Source organism: Melozone crissalis, unplaced genomic scaffold (assembly GCF_028551555.1).
Source record: "Melozone crissalis strain CALT ecotype California unplaced genomic scaffold, PUWL_Pcris_2 ptg000008l_1, whole genome shotgun sequence".
NCBI classification, from domain to species: domain Eukaryota; kingdom Metazoa; phylum Chordata; class Aves; order Passeriformes; family Passerellidae; genus Melozone; species Melozone crissalis.
Window position 1 is genome coordinate 112,287 of NW_026535786.1, and position 20,301 is coordinate 132,587.

The 20,301-nt window shown below is 42.0% G+C and overlaps 1 protein-coding gene across 1 annotated transcript; it reads left to right on the forward strand.

Annotated features, from left to right (window-relative positions):
• The first annotated feature begins 3,227 nt into the window (after nucleotides 1-3,227).
• TMEM123 (transmembrane protein 123) lies at nucleotides 3,228-18,943 on the forward strand. Its single transcript, XM_054269908.1, has 6 exons — nucleotides 3,228-3,311; nucleotides 8,116-8,184; nucleotides 10,241-10,303; nucleotides 14,967-15,164; nucleotides 16,532-16,685; nucleotides 17,779-18,943. The coding sequence occupies exons 1-6, from the start codon at nucleotides 3,248-3,250 to the stop codon at nucleotides 17,801-17,803; spliced, it is 573 nt and encodes a 190-aa protein (XP_054125883.1). The 5' UTR covers nucleotides 3,228-3,247; the 3' UTR covers nucleotides 17,804-18,943.
• The last annotated feature ends 1,358 nt before the right edge of the window (nucleotides 18,944-20,301 follow it).

Genomic DNA, 20,301 nt, shown 5'->3' on the forward strand with positions numbered 1-20,301 from the left:
CTGGATTAAGGAGATTGACATTTTGATCAACCTGTGTTGTTATCTCTCCTTCTACAAAGCTCAGGTGTTAACTCTGCATTGCAAAGAAGCAAGGATTAAAGCTGCCCTTGCTAGTATTTCAGCAAAACATGTTGCATGTTCCTATCTTTTTCCGACTGAAATACTTTGCTGTAAGCTAGCAGTGTTGCTCTAACTCCAACATCTAAGAACATAAATATTACATGGGATGTGAAGCAAGGTGTCATCTGTTATTTTTGGAATACAGCATTTAGGGGTGGAGAATAAAAACTAATTTTCAAGTGGGACTTGTACAGAGCAGACACCAAGCCAAGTACAGCCTGGGAGTGACTGCTCTGGCTGTAACTTAAATTAACATTCCTTAAGAGAGCAAGACAGCTCATCAAGTATGTCAGCTAGGAGAGCTGAGAGATTACAGAAGTGAACTTCCATGGCACAACAATGGGTTACTAGCTAATGGGATGTACAGAAAACTACAGTACTCATAAAACATTTACTAATCAAATACTGAGGCCAGTTTTGAATACTGACTGGAGCTGGTATTCTGGGTTCCCAGGTTTGCCTTTGTAGATCTTTCCTGAGGACCAGGTTTCACTATGTGAATAAAAAGTTTTCCTTCTTCAAGGTGGGTGTTTCTTGTTTTTCACTGATCATCCTTGTGAGTTAACCCTACTCTGGGCCTGTGTTGTTTCACCTTCGCCATCTCCCCAAAGCCATTTTATCATCTCATGAATAAAATGCATCTGAGATGTTTATGTTTAGGGTGTTTAGGTTTTTAATAATTCTGTTGTGAGGCTTTAATTTATAATCCTTGTGTGAATGTCCTAAGAGTTACACATCTACCTCAACAACACAAGAACAACTCTCACCAATCAAGGACATTCCTCTAAGAGGTCAGATTGTACCTCTGAAAGCACTGCCTTCAGGCAGTTCCTGTCAGGGCTCTGAGTGCTCTGGCAAGCCTAAACTGGTCACAACAAGCCGTGATCAACCTCACCTGTGACCTCCATGCACATGTCTATGCTCATTCTCCCAGCAGCTCTATTTCAGCTCTTGCCTGAGCCTTCAGCCCCTGCCTGAGCTGCAGCACAACTGTGCCTGTCCCCAACTGTCCTGATTTAGACACTGGTTTTGCTAAAAGGACTCCAGACTGACAAAAGTGGTAGCCTTATATCATGTCCCTTGGAATGACATTAGATTTATGACATAGCCTTGTTTCTAAGCCCTCTCCTGCTGTTCCTTCCCAACTGGACTCCCAGGATCAGGCTCATCACCTTGACTGGGGAACCCTGTCACTATCACCATCCTGCCCTGCTCAGCTCCTGTGGAAGTGCACCAGGTGAGCTCCTGTGGTTACCCTCAGCACCCATTCTCACTGCTCCCTGCCACTGGATATCATACAGAACTGGGGGGGAAAGAGTCCTCTCACCATTTGTATCTCCATGTGGGAATCTGTATGGGAAATCATTATTTACACCATGTCCCAAAAGCGTACGATTACTCCTACTAAGTTTTCCCAGAATGGCTCTTCCACAGTGTAGGAACATCTCCCAGCTACCCCAACACTTTGAAATTCACCTCCCACAGAACAACAAACACCAAAATTAAACAAGACTACGCAATCAACACAAGAACTTCCAGCATCTCTGCTTTACACAGCAAAGATTCTGTGCAACTCTGCCTCAGTGCGTGCTAACTCATCACTTCTAGGTTAGCTACACTCCTACCTCCCACAATCCCATGACTGCTCTTTGTTCCATCTATCTTAACTGCTCTTTTCCTGCAGTTAAATTAAGCAATGTTAATTAGGATGCTCCCAAATAAATTGTTCCCTGTCTGGTTAAGCCTGGTGGTCACTGGAGGAGTGGTCACTCTTTCAGCAAGAGCTGAAAGATCTAGGTATGTTAAAGATACAGATATATCTTATATGGAGAGATATATCCTCTAAATGTATGTTAGTTTAATAAATTACTATTGTTTTTCTCACTATAAGTTTTGCCTCTGTAACCATAGGCCCTTATACTTAGTAACATATGGATTACTAGTATTTCTAAGCTTTTCTGGAATTATGCTAGCTGGAGACACTAGTCCTACAGCTATCATAAAGAAAAGCTTTGGAGGATCATCTCAGAAAATCCACAGTAAAAAGGTGCATATTGATCCTTGGGTACCTTAGTCATGAAAACCACACAGGAAGCTCTGCAGAACAAAGGCATAAGAGAATGCTGGAGGAGAATGCATGCAGCTGTTTTCTCTGAATGCAGACTGAGGGGCCTAAACAGGCTAGAATTAAAAAGGAATAAAATATCTATTCACCACTTTCTTGCTGAGATTTACAGAGTAAATACACGTCTGCCTGCAGGGAAGTGAGCTAGGTTTCACACAGTACCTGAGTACAGCTTCAGTGAGACACTTCACACTCTCTGGCTCAGATATGTGGCTAAACATGGGAACACCGTTGTGCTGCAGCGAACATAAGTGTAGTAGTACATGCAAAATATTCTACTGTGGCTTTGCTGCTGATCCTTAATTATCCACATTAAAAATTGTTCTTTCCTCTGATAAATATTTTTCAAGTTGTTTTCACTCTTAAGAACATAGTGACAAATTCCCTTTGAAAAATAAATTCCCAACACCACATTTATGTTAGAAGTTCTCAGGAAAAATTTGAAAGAACTGAACAACACGATTGTTCCCTTTCACTTTTCCCCATCGCCTTTGTGGTCGGTTTCACAATTTTCCAAGCATATCGGGAAATTTCAGGCACCTCGGGAAAGTGTGTGCAGTGAATCCAGGTGTTGGTTAGGTGGATACGATTAACAAGGAAGATAAATCCACGGAGTTGAGGCTCTGCTGGCAGATGTTGAATGGTATTTGGAAAACAGCCCGACATCACCAGCCGTGAGCGCTGTTCGCAGGCGGCGCTGCAGGAGCTCGGCCCTGTTTCCACAGGTGCTCACAGACCGCCAGAGCGCCGCTCGGGTGTCACCTCTGTAGCACCTGGTGAGGCACACGCATCTCCCCGCTTGCTAGCCTCCCCTTACGACCACCGCAGCGTTTCGCCGCCCACTCTGGCGGAAAATACTGGGAGAAAGGAGAGAGAGAGGAGAGCCCACCTCGCCGCGCCCATGCCCAGCCCGGCCCCCGCCCCGCGGCCCCGCCCCGGCCCGCCCCTCGCCCGGCACCGCGCAGACCGCGCCCGGCGAGCTCCGGCGGCCCCTCCGCGGCCATGCGGCTCCTCGGCGGCGCCTCCTGCGCTCTGTGGGCGCTGCTGCTGCTCGCCCGCGGCTCCCGTGAGTAGCGCCCGCGGGGGGACGGGCCGGGCGAGCGGAGGGGCTGGCCCTGCGCCCCTCGCAGCCGCTCTGCCTGCCGGCTGCCGCCACAACTCCGCTGGGCCCGCCCAGGCCTCGTCCCGCCGCTGGTGGCCGGAGCGGGGCCGGGGATACGCCCTGGCTGCCCCCGAGCGTCCCGGGGCGCGGCAGCGGGACGGGCCGGGCCGGCGGTCACTGACTGCTCCCGAGCGGGAGCCGAGGGGGCCCGGCCGGCATGTCCGGGAGCTGTGACAGAAACGGGGAGGAGCGGGAAACGCTCGGGGTGTTTGTTAAACAGGAACAACAACGAGAGAAGAACCCCCGGGCAGCGCTTGGGCTGGGGGAGCGCGGGGAGCCCTCAGGGATGCGCGGGCGCGGCCCCGCCCCCGGGAGCCGGAGCGTCCCGGGAGGGTCCGGCCGGGGCAGCCCCGGCAGGGCCGAGAAGGGCCGATCCCTGCCCTCTCTGGGGCTGTGCTTCGGGCCAGGGGCTTCGGGCCCAGGGTGGCGGTGCGGGTGGCACAGCCGCCGCGCTTTGTCGCGCTTCTGGCAGGCGCTCGCAGCAGTGCCCCGTTGCAGTGGCCGGTTCTAGCAAATGCGCAGCCTTGTGCCCGGGCTCAGAACACCACAGTCAGGGGATCAGCCTTGACAGGCATGAAGTAAACCGAGAAACGTAGAGCTCTGAGCTGCCGAAGTTGCCTTTTCAGAAGACTGAAGTGTCCCATACGGTGCCACACAATTTTCCAAAGTAAAGAAGTCAAAAGATGATGGGTACTGGAAGTAACCTGCTGTAAATATTGCCGAGCAATCTCAGTCCGGCAGTGTTAATATGTTGTTGTTTAATCTGGTGAAGTTATAATATAAATTGATTTTTAAAAAATAGAATGAGGAATGTAAACAGCTTTATAATTTCTCTTCCCAAAAGAAGGGCAAGTTGTTTTTAAAAGGAGTTAACAGTAACTTGTTTATTGCTTTACTAAGATCTTATGACCTCCATTTAACAACAATAGCCTGTCATTTCATGTGATATAAGATTTCACTGATCTGTCTTCTATCATGCTGCTTCCTGAGTGCATGTGGTGATTTAACTCAGAATACAGTCACTGCTGTCTCCTGGGGCAGGGCTGCTCTCATGTAACTCCTCAAACTCAGTTGTAGTCCTTCCTCTGTATGTGAGCTTCCTCTGGAGCTCAGCTGTGATATGTTGAAAGAAATTGTGCCCTTTTAAGGCTCAGTTTAATGTATCTGTTGAAATAGCTTTTATTTTTTTCCCCTTTGTCCGCTTAGAAGCTTCCAGAAAGTACTGCTGAGGTTTGTGTTGATTTCAGCAGACATTTGTGATTATCTAATCAGCACTACAGGAGGAAGTGTGAACCTCATCAAATACTCCAATATGCAAAAAGTGAAAGTGGCAGATGTGTCTCACTCCAGTTAATATTTTTGTGCAGAGTGGTTATTTCAATATAATGCTGCTCTTTTACTCTGCTGGACAGTTTTATTTCTATGTGTCAGTCAAGCCAGTGGAAGAAATGTTATTTAACTAAAATAATATGGTTTAGAAAAAATCCTTCCCTCTATTATGTAAAATCCATCTGGCTTCCTGGTACCTGAGTAAGGAAAATCCCCTCTCCCTGTCAGGAAGCGGCCCCCACCCCCTTCCTGTTGTGCTGAGAAAAGGTAGCGAGTGACATCTTCCAAGAGCTTACTTGTGTACAGAACTACTCACAGTAAAAAAAACAGCAGCAGCAGCAGCAGCCTTCAGGCCTGAAAACAGGCTTGATATTTTGATTTTAGTGTATCATATTGTCTTAGAAGAAGCTATATTCATATTCATCTAAGATCTGTGCTTTAACCGTTCCAGCACCTCAGCTCTTCCTCATCTGGATTTCTTAGAGATTACTGAGCAAGTGAGTGACCTTTCTGATGGACTGCACATTTTCAGTGCTTCTGTACTTTTGGGGTTTTAAACCAACAACAGCAGAATGACTTGGGCATAAAACTCCCCTCTGTGCCTGCTATGCATTAATCTTGAAAAGAGACAATGCCCAAAGAGAGTTTTAAATACAACTTTTGCCATGTCCCCAAAATGAGTATGTAAAGCTGTGCTTAGTAACATTGGAAGTTCATATACCAACATTTTGTGCAGCATAAAGTTTAGCTACACTAGACATAAAGTGTGTGAGTTCTGAGAAAGGAGTTTGTCATTTATGTAGTGGTTGGAGTGAACAAATTGACCTTTGTCACATGCAGGTAGTTGAGTGACTATTGGCATTCATTTGTGTAGGTTCCTTCTACCAGGGTTCAGCCATGGAGAATAGTAATTTGGTATGTGTCTAAGCTGAAGACTACAGATTCCAAGTGACTGCTATCCACTGTGTTGATTTTTGCAGCACCTGGCAAAATCAAGTCCATTTAACATCCCGTCCTTTTTATTTTTAGCAGGTATCAGAGCTATTCCTATCACACACCCTGTATGTATTTGTTTAACACCCAAGCACAAATCTTCAGTCTCTGCCACTTTAGAAATCCCAATTCCAGCTATGAAACTGGAATAATTGGACTGATTTTGCCCTTTTGAAAGTTTGCATATCCAGATTGTCTTCAGTTTGTGACTTCTGATGCACTAGAGCAACAAAACCGCAAGAGGCCCTGAAAGCACTCGAAATGCCAGACTCTGACAGCGGCTTTCACAGGAAGCACGCTTGCCTTCAGATACACCCCAGCCAGCCACAGTTCTGTGGTTTTTTAGCTGTATCTGTGACTGACCTTAAACACAGCAGAACAGTGTTGTTGGACAAAACTCATGTTGATCCCTCATCTCTGTCCTTTTCCAGTATGTGGTGCTCTGATCCAGGTTTAAGTTGGGTATATCCCTGTGTTGGTTCTTTTTAGCTGTGAAAAATGAAAACAGGAGATCCTTTCTTTCTGTCCTCTCTCCTCTGGGTCACAGGGAGAGTAAACCTCAGCACAGAGTTTCTCTGCTTAAGATTCATAGGCCTGATGTTGCAGCTGATGCTGTGGCCCCAAGAGCTCTGCTTCTGCTCGTGCACAGGATGCTGCAGCTGGCTGCTGACTCTCTCCCCTTCCTTCCTGTGCTAGCCCATGTATCTACACCTGGGCCAGTGTGGATTTCTAACCCCTGCACTTCTGCTTCCTGGAGAAGGCCAGATCCCCTCCCTGTTTTGCTTTGGGACAGTTGAACGGTGAAGCCTGTTGTCTGGGATGAGAGGTTCTACTTGTCAGAGCCAGCCCTGCATAAAAGGAGTCCTTTCTCCCTGCATAAAAGGAGTCCTTTCTGCCTCCATTTGAAGTCTCCTGCTTGCCATTGCAGTGATTCATGCAGCTTCAAATTCAAGGGCACAGTCTCAGGCTAGAGAACACTTTGGGAATAGTGTCATTTTAAGATGTTCTTTTATCTGCCTTGTCCCATTCACTGTGATGTATTCCAATGTGGAATATGCTTATGCAAAACCCCATTTAAGAAGCATTTATATTCTGGAGCCAGTGCATGTTAGTCAAACTAAGAAACTTACCAGTGTTTTGGTTTGTTTAAGAAGGAAAAAAATAAGCATCTTTTAAACTGGATAAGGTCCTTGACATATTTCAATATGTGCAGTCCAAGCTGGTCCGAACTAAACTGAGACAGTCCTGCCTTTACTTCCACCTCTATTCCCTGCCTGTCTCTTTCAACCAGTAATATACTGAGCCCTTTCTACTGGTTAAAAAATTTCTCTGCAGAAACAACCATTGTGTGCTGTTGAAGAAGGAGGTAGTGTCAGTTTTGTGGTGGCTTAGCTTTCCCAGTCAGATCATTGTTTCATGTGGGATATAGAACAGTTTTTGCAGGATTGGGTCCTCTGTGGGGAAGCTTAGTTTAGCAGCGTCCCATCCTTTGTTTGCTTGTTTTCCCTAATCTCCCTAATTAAACAGTGTAACATACTTTGCCGTGCTGCCCTTGGTCTTGATATTGAAGGGATGAGATACAATGAGTTATTTTGCCATTTGCAAACTTCACCATTTTGAGTCCTTGACTAAGGTTTTGTAAGCAAGGAGAAAATGCCCTATTTCTGTGATACTCAGTTTAGGTTATTTGCTTGTCTTTTACACGATATTAGGTGATCAGAACTAAACTGGTTACCAAAGGCAGAATCCACGGCTGATCCTCTTGTATGTGTGATAATGTCAGTCTAATCATTCTCTGTGGTTTATCTTTAAATTTTATCACTTCTTTAGAGGCGTGATCCTTCTCAGTCCCATTTCCCACCTGCCAAATGCTCAGTGGATGCATTAGTGTGCCCTTAGCCCCAAACTGAATAATGTAACTTCTTAGTGGAGCTTTGTGTTACCATGTTGTCCATTTAGAGCTAGAGAAGCACCTATCTGCCTGAAAAGGCCTGCCAAACTTCACAGGAAGAGATAGAAGTGAGAAATTCTTTCTCTTCTGCTGTAGGTGATTTAGGTCAGATGTTATTACTGAAGGAATGTGCCTGAGATTTTGCTTCTTTTGGTCTCATTTCATCTTAAGGAAGATAAAAACTTGGGATGGGGATGATGGAGAAGATAAAGGGTAGGAGGAGTTTCATTTGGTGGTTGGGTAGTATAAATGATGTCACTTTTAATGCGCTCAGAGCAGGCTGTTGTGCTAACATGCTTCTATATCATCATTATGACTGATTCCTGTCCATGGTAAATTAGTCATTTCTATACCCAAAGCAAGTGGCAGATGCTATAACCTTTTGTTCTTCTTCCCCCTAAAACGATCTTATTATTCCTGTGGTTTTTAATGTAGGTAATGAAGGGACAAACAGCACTGAAGGTGTGAACAGCACTACTCCGATTCCAGGCAGTAGGTTGCCAGGTAATACTTTTGACATTTCTGTTGGTGTTCCTCAGTAGCATCAAGAAAAGCAATATGCATTGTTTGTTGTATTCCTTAAACTGTCTTGTAATAATTTGCCCTTTATTTTATTTTACTGAATTGTGAGCAGCTGTAGGGCAGAAGGGAGGTACTGTGATTGCCACACCTATTCTGGGACAATTAAAGATATTTAAGGGGAACGGTAAAACCCAATTCAATTCTCATATCCTTGGGTACCGCAGAGCAACAGAGAGAGGAGAAGTAAAATGGGAAAATATTGTGTACAGAACTAGAAACACCCAGCAATGTGAATTTATAGTTAAAAGGAGAACCAAGAATGGTGCTAGATTAGAATTCAGTGATCTTCATGTAAAGGCAAGGCATTTTTTCATTTGAGTCATTTTTGCCCTGTATTACTTCAGTCATCTCATTTACTGGTGGCCAGCAATACTCTGCTGGTTAACTCACTCTGTCTTGTGTGAATTGCAGTACTGACTCACACCCAAATTCCAGGCAGTAGATGTGGCTCCTTTTTACCTGTATGAACGTGCAGTCCCCATCCAGAGCTGTCCCAGGGTTGCCAAAGTAAGCACTTGGAACCTGGGGAAAACTGAAAGATGTGTTCTGGTTACCGTGTTGGGCCTTTGTGGAAAAAGTTTAACCCCAGGCATATCCATGGCTTATGCTGGGATAAAAGTCAACATATGTAAGAAAGAATGTGCTTGTAATTGTACAATCATAGACCCTTTCTCAAAGGCAGTTAAATCTGCAACTTAATGTCCCAGTTGTGTCAGTGTAAGGGTTGATTGTGCAGTACACAGTGTCGGGGGCTACTTGGCTGTGATTATACCAAACAAAAAGCAAAGTAATGCCCTCTGTAATTTCCACCCCTCCTACCATTTTTTGGTATGAAGATGTAAATTTGGTGCATTTGTTCTTAACCTGACCTTGCTTGTAATGTATAGTTTTAGACTAGACTTTTCCAGTGGTAAGAACAGCAGATCCATTCAGAGGAAATAGGTGTAGGTCTGCTTCTTGATTGCAGTAACTCTGTCGCTCTCCTCTTAATCTCTGAGGTTATACTTTGTTCTTCAGCCATGCTGAAAAGCAGCAGAGCTGTTGCAAGGCACATAGCCCTGCCAGTGTTGGAGGGTGCTGTAAAAGATGACTTACTTCAGAGAACAGAATGGTCACAGAATGGGCATTCACAACAGTGCAGAATGAAGGGGGGAAGGTATGGGCAGTGACACTCCCAGGAACAGCCCAGTAAATCTTTGCCAGGAGGAAGAGACACTTAATCTCTGAAGAGGGATGCAGCAATGTGGAGAGAAATGAGTGGGGGAGTGCCTGAGAAGGCTAGAAGCAGGAAGGAGGGCTATAAGGAGGAAGGAGGGACAAGAAAAAGAGAACAGGAAAAGGAGAAGTGAAACAAAGGAGAGAAAGGCAAAGCCACTAAGACTGGGTTGCATTTTATGTTTGGAAACTGGTACATTCTTGGGACTTTTTTGTGTAGGGAACTTAGGTATGCAGTAAGATGTTTCTCAGAGTATCTGTCTGCCCCTACTTGACTGCAGTATATTCCCAGTATCATTCCAGTTTGCAGCAGAGATGCAACAAAATGAAAGAAAAGATCAAGAGATGGCAAAATGGAACTGAAATAGAGGAATAAAAATAAAAAGCTGCCTTGCCTCATAGTGCATAAGTAGGTTAAGAAAATTAGTGACAGTATGACTATTTTGCAGCAAACAGAATAAAACATGACATAGAAGTGGAAGACAACAAACAGAGGATGTGTAAAGAATCAGATGCAAGCCATTTGGGCACTGCTGTGCATGCAGTGTTAACTGTGTTCTTACTGCACTGAGATCTGGAAGCATTTTGCAGAGGGATAAAAACCATCTGCTTTGGGATGGGCTACTGTCTGCTGTATTCCCAGCTGTAGTCTCTAAGCACAGATACCCTGAGGACAGTATTGTCTTGTGGGTACCTTAATTATAGTATGTTAAAATTAACATGAATAATACTGATTTTCTTGTTGCCTTTTTTTTCCTTGAAGACAATAGCAGCTCACCCAATGCCACTGCATCATCCACACAAACTGCAGCAACACCTACAGGAGGTATGTATCTGTTCATGACTGTGAACCTAGAAGTTAGTTCCAAACCCCTAACCCTGATCATAGCAAATTCTAAAGAACAGGCCATCAAAAGTGAGTATTTGAGACAGGTGTTACCATTTTAAGGCTGGAAGCAACATGTAAAACAACTCTGAAGAGAAGCTATATTGTTTCTCAAATTTAGATACCATACTTCGTCAAAAATTATATTTCTATTGCCATTTAGACACAGGAATCAAAATTTAACTTTGAGGAAGAATTGCAAGAAGTTGGGTTTTTTAAATGTTTATTCTTCATCTTTAAGCAAGCTTCTTCCATTTTCATGAAGATGAATAGGTTGTTATGCAAACAGTGCACATCTGTTTAATGTTATTTCACAATAAACTAATTTAGGGTATAATGAAATACTGGGAGCTTGAGTTTCAAGAGTAGGACTCCATTTCTTTTTACATAAGACTCACAGAATCACAGGATCATCAAGGTTGGAGGAGAGCTTCAGGATCATCTGTCCAGCCATCAGTGTAGCACTGCCATAGTCACCCCTAAACCATGTCCCCATGGGCCACATCCAGGCTTCTCTTGGACACTTCCAGAGCTGGTGACTCCACCAGCTCCCTGGGCAACTTATTCCAATGCCTAACCACTCTTTCAGTGATTTTTTTTTTTCTAATATCCCCTGGCACAACTTGAAGCCATTTCCTGTTGTCCTTTCATTTGATACATTGTTGAAGAGACCGATGCTCACCTCACTACAACCTCATGGCACCTAATACCTCAGAAAATAATCCTTAGAGAGCTCATAGCACAAAATAGTGCCATTTAAGTCCGTGTCAGTCAAGTGGAACAATTTGTCATGAGTATGTTTTCATTGTTCTATCACTACTGTATTTTCTTCACAACCTGCCAGAACAACTGTAAGTAAGGTAAAAAAGGGAGTTAAAACATTAATCTCCTGGAAGAACTTGCACAGAGAGATTTCACTGCATTAGTAAGGACTGGATATAAGTTAATGTCATGCAGTTGTTCAGGCTGTGGTGCACAGATAGAATATTGCATCTGAGAGAAGCTAGAAACTGGGGCTCCTTTGTGTTAAGAGCCATGTGAAGGCAGGGCAGAAATGTTTAGTCTGCTTAAGATGCTTTGTGTTTTTGTGGAGTTTTATGCTGATCCTAAAGTCCCAGCTATGTAATTTCATTTCTAGTACAACTCTTATATTTTGTCTCTGTAATTTCCAGATAAGCTCTGAGCTAGCACACTCAGAAGGTGCTTCTTTTTTCATTTAAGTATAAAATACTCACTTGGGGAAGAAAAAAAACCCCGAAGGTCTTTACAAAGGTCTTTGCAAAGACCTTCCTTTTGATAGGAAGCAAGTGGTGCAGTGTCTCATTCCATTGCCTGCAGTGTAGCAGTTCAAGCATGTCTGACTTGGAAAGTCCAGAGATTTCTGTATTCTCCTTGTTGCCTTGTGGCCATCCCCTAAGTGTGTGAAGCCACAGTGTTTCACCCACTCTGTGCTCCTTCTGACTTCTGCTCCAGCCCTTGCAGGTTTCTTGGAGAGCTCTGAGTTTTACTAGTTTTGGATAATAACACTAAAAAGAAGCCTGAGCCCTTTACTGCTAGACATAGGCTAAACCTAACAGATAGCTGTGCCTTGCTTTGCAGGTTTTGTGATTCCCCTTCTTTGTCTTTTTTTCCCTCATTAGAAATGTCATAGATTTTAATACAGTGTTCATGTATTTTGATTATCTGTCTCACCCTCTTCAGAAAAAAGAATAGTAGGTATATGTGCTTAATTAATTTTGGTTAAAGTCTCTGCTATTATTTTTTTGGGGAGGAGTGGGAGGAAGGGAGTTCTTGGTGAGGGAGGCAAAAGTCTGTTTCATTCAATCATTTTCCTTGCAAGAGAAAGTATTTATTTTCGGAAGGGTATTCCATAATAATCTTGCATGTTAGCACAGTGCTTGCACAAATTGAGTTTTGTGCTTGTTGAGTTAGCAGCACATGCTGCTACTCCTTTAGTGCTCTAAGGATTCTTATCTATATGCTATGTATATATTTTTTTTAAGTTGATGATTATAGCATAGTTATTTAATACTTAAACACAGGTAGCAAACTATGTAAAATACTTGTCACTTAAAAACAAAGCATCATAAACCTGAACTATATTACTGCCATGCATCCTTTTTAAATAATAAAAAATAACTCGGGCAGTCAGGGTTTGTTTAGTGCAGTGTTTGATGAAGCCCAGCTGGTCTTTTGGGGGAAAGTAATTAGGGCAATAAAAGATAAAAAGACAGATGTTGCTAGTAAATATTCTTTCATCTTCACTGTTTGTAAAATAGTACAGGTAAGATTTTTCAAAGATGGAGAGGAACAGATTCGTGCCTGATTCATGTCAGCTTCCCAAATTCTCCAGCTGCCTCAGGTGGCCTCCCAATGATGTTTTGAGATGACTGATGCTAAATACATTATGAAAGATAGGTCTAGAGATTAGACAGATTTTACTGTTAAAGTTACATCACCAAGGATTGTAATCTTGATTAAGTAAAAAAAAAAAAGGATTGCTACTAGAAAAGAGAGGGGGGGAAAAGTAATGTGCAAATGTGCTGAAATCCCTCATAGATGTTTGGATTTTTTTCATCCTGACTCAGGTGTTCCGTAGGGTAATTTAATACCCATGGAATGAGTACCAGCTTTGTGTAACATCATTTTATAATGTTATACATCTAACAGTTAGCCATTGTATTGCTCAGAAACAGAAGGCTCTTTGACACTCAGAAATCTCAGCTCAAAAACAACCCACAGAAAACTGCTTGACACTTGCATCCAGATTGGTCCTTTTTTGGTATCACTTATGTTAGGAATGTACTTACCAGGGGTGGTTTCATGTCATGTAACTGTAGATGGTTTCCACATACACATTTCCTTGCTTGCTGCCTACAATGAGGAACCATTTGATATTTATGGATCATTGTGCCTTTGGGGAGTTTTACCTGTCAGTATTAAAACATGCCCTGAATTTTGTCTGATGTATTTTATGCATGCTTCACAGAGGAACTGAATTTTTGTAATTGCAACAAGGTAAGCAAATCAATATAGTGTTCCAATTGTTCCACCTCAATGAATGCTCATTTCAGAGGGTTTTCTGGGTTTATGGCACAATACAGTTATAACATTAAAGAACAGGAAAACAAATAACATTTACAAAGGATTCTCTATTTTGGTATTTCAGTAGTTTTAATGCTAAATGACTCAGAAGCATTGTGTAGGCTAGTTCCTTTCTGCATGTTTACATTGTTATATTGATGAGGTTTTTTAAAGTTTTTGGTGCTCATATGAGCACTGGAAGCTGTGATACTTAATCTTAGCAAAGACAGTTTTGTATGTAGTTCTTCATGTTTTACACAACAAGAATTCTATTCTACAGAAGCATTTTAAATGCTGTATAAAAAAAGGCAGAAATTGAGCATCACACTTACTGTAGAATTGAGATGAAACTATCCTCCAATTTTTCTATTTTTAGACAATTTCAAGAAAACGTGGCTATAATTAGATAATAGATATAGATAGAAAATAAATAGATAATAGATTAGATAATAGATAATTAGATACAATTAGATATTTGAAATTCCATGTTGAAAACTTTTCAAGGGGTGTAAAATGAGCCCAGCTTGTGTGAAGCTATAGAAACAATACAGAAGTAGACAGCTGCAAAGGAGCTGTTTCTCTCTAGAATTCTTTCATACATAAAAGCTATTTGCATACTACTGTCTGCTTAGAGAAATGTTTAGTTGCATGACAGTCTCATGGTTTTTGTTAGTTCCTTCTTAGAAAAATAAGTAATTGTCTTACAATCATTCTGTCTGGCTGCCTTCCATGAAAGTTCTAAGGATTTTGCTATAAATAGAAATTTCTATTATTCTTGTGTTTTGTATAATGGTATTTTTATTCTGAACAGTTCATTAGTGTTTTCTGAGGAGGGAAGGGGAAGTGTAAGTAAAAGACACTACGTCAATGAAACTTGAGAAAAAGCATTCCAGCCTTTGTTTTAACCTTGGCAAGACTAAATAATTAACTTAAGCAGTACATGTATTTAGTTTAAATTTTATCATGTTTTATCCCTACCACATAAATTCAGAATTCTCTGTGGTATATTTTAATGTATATGGAACCCTGGTAATGCTAGTGTTTCGTTCAAAAGCAAATGAAAGATCAAATCATTACTGAAATTCTTCTGTTCTTACCAGAAAAGCTTTGTTGTCTGAAAATGTAGGCACTTCAAATCAAAAGTAACGCTTGATTGAGAACTTCATTACATTTTAACATCTTATAAGTTAAGCGTGATTCTGTGGAACTAGGTTGTTACAAAAAAAAAAAAAAAGTCATCACCTAACTCATGACTCACCTAAAAGTCATCATATATTATCCATATTATCCAGGTTTTCATTATAGCCTTTCCTTTAAATAATTCTTGACCTTGAGGCCCAGAAATCAGAAGTTAGATCTTCCCAAAGGAAAGTCTGTATGCAAGCCTGGACACCATGCAGTGGCATTTTCATTGTTCCTCTGTCGTTCTATTTGGGCATGATAAATGTGGTCTTACTCAATGAGTGTACAGTTGTTTCTTTTGATTAATTTTTCTGCGTGGTATCACAAAAATTTCCAGGAGTGTCCAGCAGTACTGCTCATGTGACCAGTACCAGTCAGCCCAACACCACCACCACCCCCACGTCTGTCATCCTGACAATTCAGCCCACCAAAACCAGCCAGACAGTGACACCCACCACAGCCTCAGCAGTCACATCGCCACAAGGCAACGCTACAGTGGTGACCACTTCTAAGACTTCCTCCACCTCTGTAACAGGTGAGTTCATTTCAGCAAGCTCATTAAGGCTTGGATGCACATTCACATGGGTTGTAGAACAGTTCATTCTACAGCAGTGTCAAAAAAAAAGAAGAAAGAAGGTATTTGCGTGCTAAAAAGCAAGAGTGAAGTGGGAATTCATTACTAAGCTGGATAATGTTGCTCTGAGTACTCCGCTTACTGAGAGACTTGACAGATTTAGGGAAAAGGAAAAAAAGTACAAGTGGTCTTATCTAGCAGCCACCAGCAAGGAGATCAGCAGTGCAAAGGAGAAAGCCTCAATTTTGAATACAACTTCTGTGTTTGTTCAGCTCTCCTTTCTGCAATTTATTTGAACTCATCTCTAATACTCCCTTTTTCACAGCTGACAGCTGACCTGTATCTCAGAATTTGTCTACTGGCTTGGTAAAAATACTGAGTTCTGTTAGCAATGTAATGAATATTACCCTGACAGAGAATAAAGCATGACTGTGCATGAGGCACCCCGTATGTAAAAGTTGTCAAATACAGTTTAACTGTACCTGATAATACAAAAACAGTGAGTGCAGAATTCAGTATTTCCTTGCACTTTTGAACACATCAGGAGTGCTCACATGTCAGTGAAGCGTCATTGGGTGGGTGAAGGTGTCACCAGAAGAACTTGAGGTTGATCATGTAACTCTCTGTATGTAGCAAGTACAAATAGAACCAGGCACAGACTGGTGTGAGTTTGTAGCAGATGTAACCAGTTCTAGCTGTGGCTTATCTGAGGCCATGTTGTCTGTGTCAATGTTTGTGTCAGGCTGCAGGGCTGATCTCACTTGGGACTGTGAGGGTACAATTCCATCAGACAAGGTAAAGCAATCCCGGCAGCTCATTGCCACCAAGTGTTCTGCTCCCACTACACTGACTGACTTGGAGGCTGTTGGACCCCCTCTTGCAGGATGACTCAGTTATGTTCATCTGGATGAAAGCAGCTTCCTTTGATGCTTAGGTTCGTTTCAGGCCACCTTAGTGAGTTAAATTGGCTCATGGAGGGTATGAAAAACACTAGAACTGGCCTAAGAAGGGCAGGAGCTCCACGTGTAGGAGGGGAGAGCAGGAGAGAGAAAAGGGAGGGAGAAAAAGGGAGGTGGAGAGAAGGAGCAGTTGGTCTTGCAGAGACAGCAAGCAGTTGGATCAGCTGTGCCTGTCACCAGAAGATGGCACTTAAAACCAGAGCCCTAGGTTTGTGTGCTTGGCTTGTGTCTTGTCAGTTGATCTTGGTTAAATTTGTCTAAGTGGGTCTTTAGGTGATAAATCAATGGTGAGGGCAGGATGTAGAGTAGTTCCTCAAAACACAATTTTGCGAGCTCTTTAAAATGTGCCTTTTGTTTCCTTCTTTTCAGCCACATCAAAATCAGAGGCTGTCATAGTCAAAACCTCCAGATTTGATGTGGGCAGTTTTGTAGGTGGCATTGTGCTGACTCTTGGAGTCCTAGTCATTCTCTACATCGGATGCAAAACTTACCACTCTCGAAGAGGTATTCAGTACAGAACCATGTAAGTTTCCAAGGGGTTGTCCCTTGGCCATTTATTACTTTCTTGAGGGGGAAAAGGAAAACCAAATGGGTAGAATGAACTCTGATACATTTGTTTAATGTACATTATATTAGTATCATTAAGAGATTTAACTCTGATGTTTTGTCTTTCACCACTTTTGCCATTCTTCATAAGCCTCTATTCTGTGTGTTTTTCTTTTCTCTCATCTATTATATAAAATAATTCTATTCTTTTTAGAAGGATCCTTGTCTTTTAGCTAGTCCATGAATAGTTAACATTTCACTGAAACTTCCTGCAGTTTGCAAGATTTCTTCTTTCTCCTAGACTCTGTTTGTCTGTTCATTCTTTGGTGTTTTTGTCCCCCTTGCCATTAATGTGTAGTGAATTCTAGTCAAAGTTTCTTGTCCTTACCAATTTCTTATCTTACCCTCCCACTTGCTATTATTTATGTTTGGCTCTACTGCAGGCTTCAGGACTCACCCACATTTAGTTTAAGAACTAGGTTGCTTTACTTTTCCTCTTCAGTGTCATCCATCTCAGTCAAGAAGCTTGTTCTAAGTGAGGTGATGTCATTACAGTGTTGAGATACTGGTATCCAGGCCTTTTTTTCACTCCATCTTGACTCCTCCTTACTGGTCATGGAGTGAAGCCAGTCCCTGCTGCACCATTACCCAAAGTGGTGTTTGTGAATGGGTATTTTAAAATTCACATCAACAGCATCTTCAAAACAAAGGGAACCTGCTGCTGAGCTTATGCAGTAGCTTTGATGAACTTTACTACTGGTTATAGGTAAGACAGATAGGATAAACAGGCCTGAGCAACAGCTGATGTAAGAGTGCATGAATGACATGTGGAAGACAAGGTGTTAATGAGGCCAGTGAAGCTGGAGGAATGTTGACAAAACAAAACTGTTCAGCTAAATTCAGGCCTGTCTCAGAGAAGACTGTAACTCCCAGATCAGTGTGTCCTTACTCCTTCCTAGCAAGGCATCCTGTGCTCACAAAATAACCTTCTCAGCAGCATCTGGGTGGCTCTTTGTCATGTTGGCTGTTGCTTGTAGTGCAGAGCATTAATTACTGTGTTCCTGTTACAGCGATGAACACGATGCCATCATTTAAAGGAGACTTCAGAGAAGGACAATGTTGGAAACCCATCCTGTCACGGCTGTTCTAACTACTGAAAGAGTTTCTTTCATGAAGATTATCACAGTCTCTAAACCTGTCTTGGGTGTTATCCTGCAAAATGTTGAGAAGTTTTTAAACATCCTGATTTTTACATTGGCTCTTGTAAGAGGAACGCAGCACTTTGTAGAGACAGTATTTTCTTTTTCCAGTACTTGTAACCAGATGTAGAGAAAATCACATACTGAGTCATTTTAAGGTACACACACAGCTCTCTGAAATAGCTAATTACTAGCACAGGCTATTGCATCCATGTGATTCTAAGTAAGTTCAGGGGTTTTTTTCTAAAATTTTGTATTAAATTGTATTTATTTTGAAGTTTGATGTGAATGTTAGTTTAGAAATTTCAGGTTTTGAACAACTCAGTTAAGTTTTAATAGGCTTCAAAGGAGGTGTGGTTAGACAAATGTATAGAAGGTGATAATAATTACTCCTAAATGTCAGTCATTAGCTCACCAGTGAGCTGCAGATGCTTTCCTTAATAGGCTGTATAAGGAGAGTAGCTGCAGGAAACATGGACAGAGTGGAAGTATCCATCCATAACCCTTTTCTCTAAAAGCTTCTTATTTTCTAACGTGTACTAATGAAGCTTGTGCAATTGAAGATTTAATGTAAATGGAGAAAAGTAATTTTGCCATTATAAATATAAAAAAATTCTAAAATTGGCTTTTAAGTTGAAGGTAGCAATCACTTGGCTCTTGGTTTTTATTATTATGAAGCTGTCTGCAATGTTTTAGCAGCATTTGATAATAATTCAAAGTTATATAAAGAAGGGAAAACCTATAAGACAGCATTTTAGCAGACTATAAACTGCATTTTTACAGCTGTTTTCAGAACTTGGTCGTGCTGCACAGATGAACAGAGGTCTGGTCAGAAGCCCAGCTGAAGGCACTGGGGCGTCTCTGAGCACACCTTCAGCTGAAGGCTCAAATGCTCCGGGGGTCCTGTGCAGGATGGCTGGTGCTGTTCCCGTGTCACTTGTGCAGGTAAATCTGCAGGTAAATCTGTCACCACTCAGGTGAACCTGCTGACTTCAGCACATGGGCTCCTGACTTCCACTGCTGTAAGGAAAACTAGAACAAGTCTCCTTAAGCCACTGAATGATTGTTCAGTCGTGCTCAGGCTTCACTTTAGACCCATCCCTGTTGAAGAGGGTTGGTGTGTAAGGTTTGACTGTCCTGGTTACTGCTGCCACCAGTGCCTCATGCTGGGCACAGGGGACATGGTGACAGGTGAGGAAAGTCACAGTGGGAACTGCACACAGGTCTGTTGAGGGCTGGGGAACAACTCATCAGGGAAAATGGAAAATGTAACTACTCTGGAACAGATTATTTTCTTAAGCAATAGATTATTCTGACATGCAATGTTGAAGTGGCTATATGGGGGTTTTTCCTTTTTCACATGGACTAAGTAAAACTGTTTCAACTCTAGCAAACCATGGCTAGTGAGGCATCTTAGTAGCTGCTCACCTGAAAAGGGGGTAACAGGGCTGTTTCATTTTTTTACTGCGTTTGAGGGTCGGGGGAGAGAGAGTGATTTGAAGCAACTTTTGTATTTTTTCTTAATTGTATTGTTTGGTGGAATATTACTGGATTTGACTTGAAGAGTTACGGAAACAATTCTTTCATAGAACTGTAATTCCTTACTTTGTAGAAATTAAGATAGTTAAGTGCAACTCAGTTACTGGGATTGTCTCACCTCTACTGTACAGACAAATAAAATTAAATCTTTGGAGTTACAACATTAATTTCAGTTGAATTTTTAATTTATTAGCTGGTTTTGTAATTCCCTCAGTCCTTTCCAGAGTCATAACCATAGCCACTAGTCATTTCATAGCCACTATATATACTTTTAAATGCTAGAATACCAGACCTAGTTCACTTTGCCTAGTTCAATAATTTTTAATTTATTCTGTAATCTAATTACTACTGTAAGTAAAGCAAAACTATGTGCTTAAGACTTCAGAAGTGTCAGTGCAAACATAAAACCAGACCTCCTTTCAGGTGTTTGGAATCTAGACAAAGGGCAGTGCAATTGATGAATTTTACTTTATCTTTGCTTTCCAACAGGAAGTGAAATCCCAGCTTTTTTACTGATTTATAAAGGGAGCTGATGCTAAGGTCATTCAGCCCTTCCTTAACTGAGTTTGCTAATACTTGTAAAGGTGATTCAGTCGTTTCTAGTCCATCCACTGTGTGTGTTTTTCAGTGGTGGTGGCTGAGCAATGCAGTTCCTAATTCCGACTGCCTTAGGAGCCCCTCTGCTGACACCTCAAGGAATTGCATTTACAGGATCCCGTTTTAAGCTGGCATTTGATTCGTTATTGCAGCTCTTTCTATGCAAACATTTTACCCTTCATATTCATGGGTTTGTGCTTCATGCTAAAGTGTTTTTATTTAATACTGCAGGCTGGGGGAGTCACTCACTGACTACGG